Source organism: Diadema antillarum, unplaced genomic scaffold, assembly GCF_040938485.1.
Source record: "Diadema antillarum isolate AM-2024a unplaced genomic scaffold, OU_Dant_1.0 seq00000927_RagTag, whole genome shotgun sequence".
Taxonomy (NCBI): domain Eukaryota; kingdom Metazoa; phylum Echinodermata; class Echinoidea; order Diadematoida; family Diadematidae; genus Diadema; species Diadema antillarum.
Window position 1 is genome coordinate 65591 of NW_027271778.1, and position 13912 is coordinate 79502.

At 42.1% G+C, this 13912-nt stretch overlaps 1 protein-coding gene across 1 annotated transcript in view; it reads left to right on the top strand.

Annotated features, from left to right (window-relative positions):
- LOC139741400 (clathrin heavy chain 1) overlaps positions 1-13657 on the top strand; it is a 57757-nt gene extending 44100 nt beyond the window's left edge. The window contains exons 15-28 of the mRNA XM_071651980.1: positions 188-453; positions 931-1165; positions 1704-1849; positions 2582-2765; positions 3274-3466; positions 3971-4128; positions 4658-4822; positions 5501-5776; positions 6753-6902; positions 7618-7809; positions 8336-8557; positions 10846-11067; positions 11933-12008; positions 12879-13657. Of these exons, the coding sequence (XP_071508081.1) occupies positions 188-453; positions 931-1165; positions 1704-1849; positions 2582-2765; positions 3274-3466; positions 3971-4128; positions 4658-4822; positions 5501-5776; positions 6753-6902; positions 7618-7809; positions 8336-8557; positions 10846-11067; positions 11933-12008; positions 12879-13054 (2661 nt within the window). The 3' untranslated portion in view covers positions 13055-13657. The remainder of the gene's footprint in view (positions 1-187; positions 454-930; positions 1166-1703; positions 1850-2581; positions 2766-3273; positions 3467-3970; positions 4129-4657; positions 4823-5500; positions 5777-6752; positions 6903-7617; positions 7810-8335; positions 8558-10845; positions 11068-11932; positions 12009-12878) is intronic.
- Positions 13658-13912: the final 255 nt, after the last annotated feature.

The following is a 13912-nucleotide window of genomic DNA, read 5'->3' on the forward strand; positions in this document are numbered from 1 at the left end:
ATCCCTGTGGTTTCTATTTGTCTCTGCTGTCATTACAAATGAGACATAATGTGATATCCACAGTGTAGTTGTGGTTGTATGTTTATCAATGCCGATGCATGATAATTTGTTTGGACATTTATGCGATGATTGATTTGGTTATTGAGTAGTTTGTGCACTTTTGTTTTTGTTTTTCTCTGGACATCAGGTCAACCCCTCTCGTCTGCCGGTGGTCATCGGCGGTCTGCTGGACGTCGACTGCTCCGAGGACATCATCAAGAGCCTGATCATGGTGGTGCGCGGCCAGTTCTCCACCGACGAGCTGGTGGAGGAGGTGGAGAAGCGCAACCGCCTCAAGCTCCTCCTGCCCTGGCTAGAGACCCGCATCCACGAGGGCAGCACAGAGCCTGCCACCCACAATGCCCTGGCCAAGATCTACATCGACTCAAACAACAACCCAGAACGCTTCCTCAGGTTAGTGAGAAAACTGGTGGTAATGATGTATACAGTAGTGACAAAGACAGTGACAATGCCATGGCCAAGATCTACATAGATTGGAAAAACAACCCCAAACATTTCCTCATGTCAACAGAAAAATCCCATCACAACTTAATGACACTGAACATAACATGTACAGCAGTGACAAAGACAATGACAATGCAATGGTGTATGCAGCTACAAAAACTCCATCAACAAAAGTGATAATGGTAATTACAAACAGTAGCAAGCACAGCTACAACTACTACAGATACAACTACAACTACTACTATAAATCACTACAATTTAGGTTGTGGTTGAATAGTTTGCCTCGTAGGTTAAGTTGATTTCAGGCTACATTGAAAATACTGTTCTTCCCCTTAAAAATGCATGTTCAGCCCTCAGAATAATGCACTGTTGTGTATAAGGTTGGCATGCACGTATCATGAAGTCCAAACTCTTTGTTCACTGCAGAGAAAACCAGTTCTACGACAGCCGTGTTGTTGGCAAGTACTGCGAGAAGCGCGATCCTCACCTGGCCTGTGTGGCCTACGAGCGCGGCCAGTGCGACCGCGAGCTCATCAACGTCTGCAACGAGAATTCCCTCTTCAAGAGCGAGGCACGCTACCTGGTGCGGCGACGCGACCAGGAACTCTGGGCCGAGGTGCTGCAGGAAGACAACCCATACCGAAGGCCGCTCATCGACCAGGTTGGTAGTGGCTTGTCGTCTTCATCTACCTGTGTCTCTACACATGTTTGTTGCTGGAGGCATCATTATTGAACCATATGTCCTGAGTCTGTGTGACACGTTAATGTTGTAGCCCTGCCAATAATGACAATGTGTTTATATTTTTGAAAGTAGAGCATATTTTGAGATTGATGTTTATTCATTGTTTGCTGATCTCACTTAGAAACATCAGCTACTCGAGTATTTGGGCTTTTGTAATCATCCTTTCTAATTCATCATTCTAATCATCCTTGCACTATTGCCAAGAGTTAATACTCTTGTGAAAGATTATGCTTGTGTGAGGTGGTAGTTGGCTCATTCCACTCCTGTTGAATGTCTGTCCAGCTTAACAAGCTCATTAGTTCTCAAGATGAATGGGCACACCATGTATTTCCTTTTCTGAAGGATAAAGAAGCCCACTTGTTACGCACACTGTTTTTGTCATTGGCCAAGCAAGAAATATTTATGTTCTTCATGCCAGACTAATTTACAGCTCTCTCCCTTCTCTCTGTCGATTTAGATCGTACAAACTGCACTGTCTGAGACACAAGATCCAGAGGACATCTCGGTGACCGTCAAGGCCTTCATGACTGCCGACCTGCCCAACGAGCTCATCGAGCTCCTGGAGAAGATTGTGCTGGAGAACTCGGTCTTCAGCGACCACAGGTACGTTCCTCACTCCTTTTGTGAGGCTGAAATGATGCATGTGTGATGTTATAATGGTATCAGGGGACAGCAGATTGCACCTGCATGCTCCGGTGCCATATATTGTAATCCCCCATTTGTGTAAGTTGCCTTAGATGTGATGTGCCAATATTCCATGTGAATGGTGTGTTACTGTTATTTTCAATGATTCAGTGAATGTCTCGTGCGGATGTTCCTGATATGTAGAACCACGGACCATGTTTGTATTTGATGTTTCCGACATGTGAGCTCTCCGGTAGGGTAAATATTCTAGGCGATCACTGCACTGTATGAGTAATTGCTCCTCTTTCCCTATTTCAACATGAGAGGTGCATCTGTATCTGTGATCAAAACATGTTATTGGCGTCACTCCTCTCTCCCCTGCTGTAGATATGATATGCTGTAAGAACTTCACTGTCACTGTAGTTGAATATAGCTTATTTGTGCCAGAAACTTAGCAGCTCCTCTTGAATAAGTATGAGTGCTCTGTAGGTTGGAGCCAGTTGTCTTCTTAGTGAAACGAGTTGTCTTATTTCATAAGTCGCTAGCTGTGAGCATCATAACATTGTGAAATGGCTGTACAGTATGTGAAAACTGACTGATGGTGTTTCAGGCCTATTAAACCTTATTCCAGTCAATGTATTCACAGCTGTGTAAGGGCTCCGTGACATGACTGTCATGTTTTTCCCTTCCCCTGTCCCATCACTTTACTAGGAACCTGCAGAATCTGCTGATTCTGACGGCCATCAAGGCCGACCGCACCCGCGTCATGGAGTACATCAACCGCCTGGACAACTACGACGCCCCCGACATCGCAAACATTGCTATTGATAGCGAGCTCTTCGAGGAGGCCTTCGCCATCTTTAGGAAGTTTGACGTCAACACATCTGCCATTCAGGTAATTTTCGTCATGCTGCTTGAATCAGGGATTAATAAGTTAATGAGGGAGGACTTGTGTGATGTGCTGGTAGCCAGTTCATTGAATGTACATGACTTATTGCATTCAGACAGCAGTTTTGTGTGTGTTTTTGTAACACTGAGCAACATTTTCACCTGTTCCTTGTTAACAAGTCTATGTAGGGTTACCTTTTTGTACAGAAATACAGACATTTGCAAAAGATATGGGTTGAACCTTGGGGTCATGCTGAATGAAAACTTGTGGAGGCTGTGAATCTAAAAGGCAATTAAAAATTTGTCTCAATGTTTTAGAGTTACAGTTTATGCCATACCTGTTGTATATGAAAATACCCTATGTGTTCAGTATTTTGTGTCGTTTTTAAGACAGGTGTAGTACCAATTAGATATGGAGTGCCAGTTATGACACATATATGGCACGTAATCTCTACGAGTCTACATGACCTCATGAACTGACCTCAAAATTGTAACCTCTGCCCTCTGATCCCTAGGTCCTGATTGAGCACATAAAGAACCTGGACCGTGCCTACGAGTTTGCGGAGCGGTGCAACGAGCCCGACGTGTGGAGTCAACTGGCTGCTGCCCAGATCAAAGCCAGTATGGTCAAGGAGGCAATTGACTCGTACATCAAGGCCAACGATCCGTCCACATACCTCGAGGTGGTTGAAGCCGCATCGGGATCAGGTCAGTCGAAGGTCACTTTTCCGTCTCTTGAGATGAATGTATCTTTTCTTTTGGCCTGTCCTCTTCTTACAGTACTAGATGTCGCTACAAAGGAGATAAATCTTCTTATCACAACGAAAGCTTAGATTAGATCTTTATCATTATTCAAAGATATTTCATTGTCTTTGGTCTGAACTGAATGTATGTATGTTATTTCACTAGTCGGATAATCGAGTAGGTCATTCAATTTTAGCTGATATTACCAGTTAGATTTGTATTTAGAAATCGACCTCTGTTGAAGTTTTGACTGTTTTTGCTCTGTGTCATGGTCGCATTTCAAACTGTCAGCCCTTGAAAGACATCTAAGTGCGTACTCTAGCCTGAATGAGACAGCTTTTGCTTTCAGATTAGCCTCAGTGAAGCGGTGAAGATGCTGGTATCTTACTGCATGGCTTTGGTTTATGGGGTTTGATTTATCGACACCACTTTTGATGGGGTCTCTCTCTCCTCCACACCCCCCTGCAGGCAACTGGGAAGACCTGGTGCGCTACCTCCAGATGGCCCGCAAGAAGGCCCGCGACGCCTACGTGGAGACGGAGCTCATCTTCGCTTTCGCCAAGACCAACCGCCTGGCAGACCTGGAAGAGTTCATCTCGGGACCAAACCATGCCCAGATCCAGCAGGTATGGTCCTCGTCAATAATGTGTGTGTGCTTGTTTGTATGTGTGTCTGCATTTTATGGTGATGTTGGATGAAGAGGACACAAGTTTTTTCGGAGGGATGAAGTTTCTCTTATCACACAATCTTATGCCTTTCATAACTGTTTTAGACTTTGTGTAGTTTTCCTGTGTAAGTAATTGAAGATGAATTGCAATATGTGTGTGATTCAATTTGTGCAAATGAAGGCTTTCCCTCAAATTTCTTGTCTAGAGTATAGTCAACTCCCATTACATTGAAGTCTTCACAACCGGTAGTTTTCTTTTGTTATATGGACATTTAGTTTAAACTAGATCGATGAAATATTCGTGTTATAATTTTGAGACCTGAATTTGTACTTCACTTAAAGGAAATTTTGTTATAATTATATGCGATGTAAGGAGAGTGCCCTATGCTGCTCTATTCTCATATTTGCTTTAGAGTAGCTAAGTAGTCCGGAAGGTCTGAGTATTGCTTGATGTGAAGTTCTTACAACGAATATCCCATACTGTGCAGGTTGGTGACCGGTGTTACAATGAAGGAATGTACGAGGCTGCCAAGCTTCTCTTCAACAACGTCTCCAACTTCGCCCGTCTGGCATCCACCCTGGTGCATCTCGGTGAATACCAGGCAGCCGTGGACAGTGCCCGCAAGGCCAACAGCACTCGCACGTGGAAGGAGGTGAGACCGTAGTGTCGCTCGTTGTCTAGTAATGGTGGACGTACTGCTCTTACCGCCTGTTGCATAAGTTATACACTTCATGCTTGAATGTATAGAGTTATGGGTTATCACCCATGGATTATGACACATTAGGAAGTGTTATTTATAGATGAGTACCAAAGGATTTGCTATGTTAAGCCATAGGGCCTGTTTCGCTAAGCTCTAAAATTAATCCTAGGTTCACCTCACCTGATCTTAAAAACAGTTTTGAGATCAATCAGTCCTCAGAAGTTAGGGACTGTCTCACTAAGCCCTTTGGGAATCATGTCTTGCGCCCACCTTGCCGTTTTCTGGAATACATTTTGAATGCCTGTGTATTCTTCCCAACTAGATCCGATCTCGAATCTGTCTTAACTTCGGTTCATTGTTTGACTCGATATGGTTTCCATGTTAGAAACAGGGCTCTGATCAATTTTATTGTTGAATGTTGCTCAATTGGGTACATCGCAGATTGAAAATGATATCTGTCACTATAGTTTCATATCACAGTTTTGCATTGTCATGGAATGGCAATTACTTTCATTGCCTACTGCCTTTGAGATCTAACCATTGACCAAAGAGACAATGCATGACATGCCTTGTTTCCGGAAGCAAAAAGGGGTTAATTCTTGCTACCCAACTCACTTGTTACCCCCGTAGGTCTGCTTCTCCTGTGTGGATGGCGAGGAGTTCCGCCTGGCCCAGATGTGCGGTCTCCACATCGTGGTGCATGCCGACGAGCTGGAGGAACTCATCAACTACTACCAAGACAGGGGCTACTTTGAGGAGCTGATTCAGCTGCTGGAGGCGGCCCTGGGCCTGGAGCGGGCCCACATGGGCATGTTCACTGAGCTGGCCATCCTCTACTCCAAGTACAAGCCCTCCAAGATGCGGGAGCACCTGGAGCTCTTCTGGTCTCGCGTCAACATTCCAAAGGTGAGGGAGGATGGATTGATGGGATGGAGGAAAGTAAAGGAGGGATGGAAAGAAGAAGTGAAATTATTGGGAGTAAATGAAGAAGGGGGATACTGATGGAATGGAGGGAGTGATGGAAGGACGGAAAGAAAGATGCTGAGAGGGATGGTGGGAGTGAATGAACGAGGAAGATAATGATGGAATGGAGGGAAGGAAAAGATGCATGCAGAGAGAGATGGATGGGAGTGTATAAAGAAAGGAGATCTTGATGGAATGGAGGGAGGGATGGAAAGAAAGAAGAGATGGAGGTGGAGGATTGGGAATGATTGAAGAAGGGAGAGAGGAATAAGATGGAGGGAAGGAAAGATGGTTAGAGAGATCGATAGATTGGAGTGAATGAAGCATGGAGAGAAGGATGGGATTTAGGGAGGGATGGAATGGATTGAGGGATGGAAGAGGAACAGGATTGGACTGAGGGCAGGAGGTAGGTGAAGGAGAGCTAGAGGAAGGGATGGGAGGATAGAGGAAATGTACTTGGAGGGAGGGTGGGAATAGAAGGAAAAGAGTGACTTAGGGAGGGATGGACAGAAGGAAAAAACAGTTATGGGAGGAGATGGAAGATATTGAGGGATGTATGTAGGTAAGGAATGCAGAAGGTGTTAATGAGAAAGTATGGAAAAGTTGAGGGAGGAATGTAAGGAAGATATGAAATGAGGAAAGGAGTTATTTCTAGAGGAATAGGGCAAGATGCAGTGTTAATATGTTATACCCTGCTTTCAATCTTGAACATGTCATGACTTATACTATGTGGTGGATGAGATGTTCAAGACACCCACATTTATATTAATGCATCATTTTTTTCCCCAAATGACAGAGGTAATCCTAGCCACTTCTGTGGTATGCTGGTCTTGTTCGCTTTCCTCCGAATGTATGGCAAAGTGAAGGTGCTTGATATATCTCTAATCCTTGTTCTTAACGTGTGTATTTGGAAATGTAGGTCTTGCGGGCTGCAGAGCAGGCACATCTATGGGCAGAACTTGTATTCCTGTATGACAAGTATGAGGAGTATGACAACGCCATAGTAACCATGATGGCGCACCCTACCGATGCCTGGAGAGAAAGCCACTTCAAGGATGTCATCACTAAGGTGAGGAATGACCATCAGTTTGATGACCATCAATACGATGACCAACACTTTCCAGAGTACTGTTCTTTATATCTGTTTGCAGAAGTTGTTGGTTATATTTTGCACAGTTGGAAAAAAAAAAAATGAGATGTTCGTGTTGATTTTTTACCTGTATCTAAAGGTTAGCAAAGTTTCTCCAGAAAACATGAAATATATGAAATACCAGTTTGAATAATATGAATGGGACATTTGATTCCAGATAAAGCGATTGATCTTTGCTTTGGCAATTTAGTGTAAAGAAGAGATCAAAAACTGTCAAATGAGTGACTTCTTGCTCGGACTGTTAGTCATCGATGACATTCTTGACCGGCATATTCAGCAAGTGTTTGCACAACCCAGAGTTGATTAAAGGATACAGTGTATCTAGGTCATTCTAATATGAGTAAGTCATCCAAGAATACTAATTATGTCCCTCAAACCCAGAGTCCTTTCATTTTGAGACAGTAGTATGTTACCAGCTACAAAACGAGTGAAAATTATCTACCATTAGTTCTAAGAATATATGTATATACATTGGCAAGATATTTTTCACACCATTTTCAAGTGGAGCGAAAGTGGAGCATGTTTTTTCTTCCTATACCACAAAGTGTTACACATTAACAGTCTCATTATTCCATGTTATAGCTTTGTCCTGGGCCAAACCTAAGTCTTGTGTGTCATCTGCCTCCCGTCACAGGTTGCCAACATAGAGCTGTACTACAAGGCCATCCAGTTCTACCTGGACTACAAACCCATGCTGCTCAACGACCTGCTGGTGGTCCTCATACCTCGCATGGACCACACCCGCGCCGTCGGACTCTTCTCCAAGCTCAACCAGCTGCCATTGGTCAAACCATACCTCAGACAAGTACAGAACCACAACAACAAGGTGAGCCTCGCCTCTTGCTCTGGCCACTTGGCCAAGATGACATGCCTTGTGTGTAATCTGTAACTAGAGCTGTATGTTTAACTCATATGTTTTGAGGATAATGTGTAATGTAAGACTGCATGTAAATGCTGAGCATTGTGATATTTGATAGGTAACACACGTTGTATAAGAGGAAGAGTTGCTGAGAACAGACTTGACTTTGTGATTTATTGTGACAACTCGATCAAAGTTCACAGATTGCAATGCACTGTAACATTATCGATAGAGGCGATTCCTGTTATAACAAAATCCTTGGTACAAACGGTTTCTTTCCCTTTGTCAAAATTTTGTTATAGCCAAACAAAGTATGAACAGATACATGTCTAATAATTTTCAGACATGAATTTTACTTTGTTTTACTGAGATTTTCATCATAACCTTGTGCATTGTTATGAGCATGCACTGTAATAAAGTGAGTGTCAATTTAAATGAGGGGTTCAGTATGTGAAGAAGTCGCATTATCACGTGCCTCTCACTTCATCCACAGGCGATCAACGATTCCCTCAACAACCTGCTGATCGAGGAGGAAGACTACCAGGGACTCCGTGCGTCCATCGACGCCTTCGACAACTTCGACAACATCGCCCTGGCTCAGACGCTGGAGAAGCACGAGCTGATCGAGTTCCGCCGCATCGCCGCGTACCTCTACAAGCGCAACAACCGCTGGAAGCAGGCCGTGGAGCTCTGCAAGAAGGATAAGCTGTTCAAGGTGCGTGCAGCTCTCTAACCCTTTAAGTGCTCTGAGGGCCAATTTGTGTAGGAAACCCCATAGCATTGTACAGTGTCCTAAGTCCCTGGCACAGATAGGATTAAAATGTGTAGGTGGATAAGCTGAAACAATAACGATTCCCTTTACAGCAGGTTCAGTGAGAGGGGATTTCATAGGTAGATTATTGTTACCGTAAAGTTCCGTGTATAAGACGCACCCCTAATTTCGGACCTAAAATTAAAAAAAAAAAGAAGCACGAAAATGTCCACGCAAATATTGCGTGTGTCATACATATTATTTCAGCTCAAAATTTCCCTAGAATGCAGCATGTATTTGCTCTATTTTTCGTTTCCTTTTATATTTTCTTTTAACGGTATTCATCGGACATCAACAAAATATGGAAGACGCAAAATGCGAGACTTGTCTCGGTACTCACTTGCTATTGTTTCACCTTTCAATCGTGGTACCTGTGTCATGCACATCGTACTCATGAGTGTACAGTACGATCTTTGCTGTCATACATAGCAGAGGGTGTCTCGCATATTGACGCATGTCAGACTGGAAGGTTCATTACGAAAAATAAGAAAAACATCAACAAGTGTAGCAGAGGGATCATACGGCAAGACGTACGGTGCGTACGGTAATTACACTCATGCACTGTTACCAGTAACATGTGTGTCTCTTGTACCATGCTTGTATGCACAGTGCTAGCCTTTTGCAAAAGGCAGCTCGCTATAATATCAGCACACGCACACAGAGAGCAATGGACTTGCACACACAGCGCGCAACGGGCAAGCGCGCTTCGATCCGATCGCTGTGTGCACGCGAGTCCATTGCAAAAGCCTCTCTGCAACTGCTGCCTTTGCCAAAGGCTTGCTAGCTAGCTAGCTAGCTACAGTGTAGCTATGCTATCCTAGCTAGCTGGCCTCGCACTCGTGAAATGAAGAGCAAACGAACGACATGGATATGCATGCATGCTTCACACATCGTTCATATTTACGGTGACATAGTGTCGATCCTACTCCGTATTTCACAGCTTTTGTCTATGGCCATATTGATACTAGTACATTGATAAGTTTTACGGTATCGGTAATTCAGTAATGATACCTGTACATCGCGTATTCCAGCTACTAGGTTGGCTGTTGGTAGCTTGGTAGACTGACATCGGTAGCATGTACAGCAGTGCTGTTACAGCTGTTGTCTATGGCCAGATTGATACATCGTTACTGCTCAAGGCCGATGTAAGTTTATCTCGTATTTGCAGCTTTTGTGTGTGTCCAGATTGAAAGATCGCTCTTTTATCCGTAAGTTTTAGTGATTGCTTACCTTCCAAATGTCGATGGGCATACATGACCCCAAGTTGGCCTTATAAAATTGGGTGTACATGACGAATTTTTTTCCGTGATTCGACTGAACCCGTGTATACGATGCACCCCCGATTTTCAACGTTTTCTGACGAAAAAATAGTGCGTCTTATACACGGAACTTTATGGTAATTTGTCGGACAAAATGTGTAAGCTCATGTTGCGGGCATTTCACAAGAGTAGGGCTGGTTGTAGAACTGTTACTCTAGGTTGTTAGATTCTTTGTGTGTTTTATTCTGATATGATATGGCAATATGTTAAAGAGATTATTCACTTAGCTTGTGCAGTGTGCTGTACTAGTATTTTTCGTGGTTAGTTATGTTTCCTTTATGAAAGAAAAAGAAGATGGCATTACACTTGAAGAGTTTGTTCGCAAAAACCGATAAGTCCATTTTTGAAGATTTTAAAGTACGATCTCTGTCATAAAGTACAAAATAATACCTTTTAAATGATATATTGGTCACTACATATGAATTTACATTTTTAAAGTTATGGTCAAAAGAAGCAAAAATTTTCTTATTATTCTCTTTATTTTTCTTGACCTTTAATCGCAAATATCTCCATTTGGCAAATATGGACTTATCGGTTTTTGCGAACAAACTCTTCACTTGTTTGTATGTTTAGTAAATGTAAAATGTGTGAATGCTTACTGAGGGAATGAATATTTGTGTCAATTGTAGTGCCGCTTCAGTCACGGTTGTGTGTCACTGGAATTTGCTAAGCATGTATTAGCTCTCTCAAGCCAAACTTCCAACGTTGCTCACGTCTAAGGTTACTAAGAAAGAAGAATGAAGGAAGGTGCATTGAATTATGTCTTGTAGACTTAATATTGTGACGTTGCAAAATGCTTTGGTGAAGACAGATATCATTGGGTGTGTACCATTCTCACACTTTCACTGCTGGCTCTGCCCATTAATTACCCAGGATGCCATGCAGTACGCCAGCGAGTCGCGGGAGATCGACATCGCCGAGGAGCTGGTCAACTGGTTCCTGGAGGCCGGCAACCACGAGTGCTTCAGCGCCTCGCTCTTCAACTGCTACGACCTCCTGCGCCCGGACGTCATCCTTGAGCTGGCGTGGCGGCACAACATCATGAACTTCGCCATGCCCTACATGGTCCAGGTCATGCGGGAGTACCTGGCAAAGGTTAGCCAATGGACATTACATAAAACATCCCTGTGGTGGTGACGAAGACCGTGTATCTCCAGAATCATGAATTTTTAGGAGAGCAAGAAGCTTCTTCATTTTCACCAAAAAAAATCAGTGTTGACATCAAATTATATAGAAACATAGTTTTTCTATTACAGTAATAATTAAAGTGATTTGATAATCAGATCAGTATTTGTGATGTTCAAAATTGAGTTAGGATGATTTTCAATGCATATATATATACACACAAACTGAGAAATGAGGTCTTGTCACCCCAGGTGATAAGTAGGAAATCGCTTTTAGATATGCCTGGATGGATCATTTCATATATGTATAGTGTTGATGAGAAGTATCTGCAGATTATCAGTCATAACATTAAAATTAAGTAATTCCTGAGGGTCATATTGATATAAACTGGTACGGATAACGACAAAATTATATTTTATCTGTATGTTATCTCCTGAAGAAGAAAAACATGTTTGTACATAAAAGCTGTACTGTATTGACCCCAGCCTAGGTAAGCTGTAGTGATCCTGTTCTTAAATAGAATGATTTATAAAGCTATAATATGTCTGACCATGAAAGGGTCGTACGTAGTAATGTCACAGATATTAGGAAAGGCAGACATTATAAAATGTGAGACAATTACTGCAAAACCAGAAATATTTGCGGCATGAAACTGTGAACTGGAACCAACAGCCGTTTTCTCGGCATTAACTTTTTCATGATTTTCCACTAGCACCCAATGCATTGTGTAGAAAAAAAAAACGACTTCCATTTGCATTTTCTTTCGCCAATCTTGGCTCTTCACAAATTCTTGACAGTAATAACAACAAAGTGCTGTTTTTTCTCCCATGCCCAGGTTGACAAGCTTGCAGAGTCAGAGAAGGAGAGGAAAGAGGAAGAACAGTCAAATGAGAACCAACCTCTTGTATATAGTAAGTCTGACAAGATCTCATACATCACTAACAATTCCTTGAATACAAGATTGTAAAATGAGAACCAACCTCTTGTATATAGTAAGTCTGACAAGATCTCAATACATCACTAATAATAATTGCTTAAATACAAGATTGTAAAATGAGAACCAACCCCTTGTATATTGTAAGTCTAACAAGATCTCAATTCATCACTAATAATTGCTTAAATACAAGATTGTAAAATGAGAACCAACCTCTTGTATATTGTAGGTCTGGGATTGAGGATTGAGGATTGAGAGAAGGAAGGGGAAAGATCTCATACGTCACTCATAATTGCTTGAATACAAGATTGTCAAATGAGAACAAACCTCTTGTATATTGTAAGTCTGGCAAGATCTCATACAATCACTAATAATTGCTTGAACACAAGACGTTTTCAAGTTTTCACTGACATAATGATAGGATAGATTATTTTGACTGCATGTTTTCTGTTCAGTTGCGAGAAATTTTCATTTGTATGTTTGGATTCCACATATGATTTTTTGCCCTCAACGATAGTGTTTGACATTGTTGTAGTCTGTAATATGTGTACACAAGTTCTGTATGCAATCTTTTGCTAGTGCCAAGGGAAGTAATATCACTACTACAATATGAAATAATTATATTACTTCCCTTTGTCTGTGCAAAGATTTGTTTGCACCACTTGGAAGCACATGAAGACCTTTTCAACCTTGTGTAAAGAGAGCTGTCTATATACATGTACATATATATATATATATATATATATATATGTGTGTGTGTGTATATATATATATATATATCTATGACTGTGCATCTGACACTTAATAACTGTTGAAATCACTTTCATGTCTGTTTATTTTCTCGTAGATGAGCCACAGCTCATGATCACCGCAGGTCCAGGCATGGCGCCAGGGATGCCGCCCGGCGCCATGCCCCCCGGCGCCATGCCCGGCATGGTACCACAGCCCGGTATGATGCCTGGCATGGCACCGAGTATGCCTAACATGATGCCCGGCGCACAGCCAGGCTACTACGGTATGTAAATTGCATTGGCAGTCTGCGTCTGCAGGTGGTGCGGCACATCGTGGGAGGCGACCGACGGTACCCGCCCCAAACAAACAGTTGTACCCTAACTCCAATATTTTACCTTTTTTGCTGGGATTGAGAGAAGGAAGGGGAGAAAAAAAGCACACCAAAATGATTATGTCATCAAAAAAACATTCAGGCGGCAAGTGCATCTCTTTCGAATCGATATTTACAGGATTTTCTGATTAATCTGATGAAATGAGAGAGAGAGAGTGAGAGAGAGAGAGTGTGAGGAGAGAAAAGAATTTATATATATATGTACACAAAGATGTCAGATGAATGTAGTTGAGTAAAAGCTAAAAAAACTGGCCAGAACGGTACCATGTGTGAGAATGACGGGATGAAATAGAATGGCGCTTCACAAACTTGGTACCTGTGCTAGTGATATATATATAGTCGTATAAACTGTGCAAGTCATTTACACATAAAAAAAAATTTTGCAGATTGTGAAGTGATGAAGAGATAACTATAGACTTGGCAGGAAAAAGAGAAAACAACAAAAGAGACATGGACTTACAAGATTTTGAGCTTTCCTCCGTGAAATTCTATATGTGGTCCAAAGCTACTTAGGAATTTTTTTCTAGATAGGATTTAGTTCGTGAATTAGTTTTTAACTTTGTTATTCCTATATTTTTTTTGTATTAGTGGAATAAAGGAAAAGTTATTCACTTTTCAGTCAATGGTATATGTAGTGCTCTAGTTACATATTGTATTTTTTATGTCATTGATAATATATTTGTGTTTTTGAAACTTTTGAGTAGGAAAGATGAGAGGGAAGTGGCAGCCATGCCAGTCGAATCTGTGAGATGTGGAAG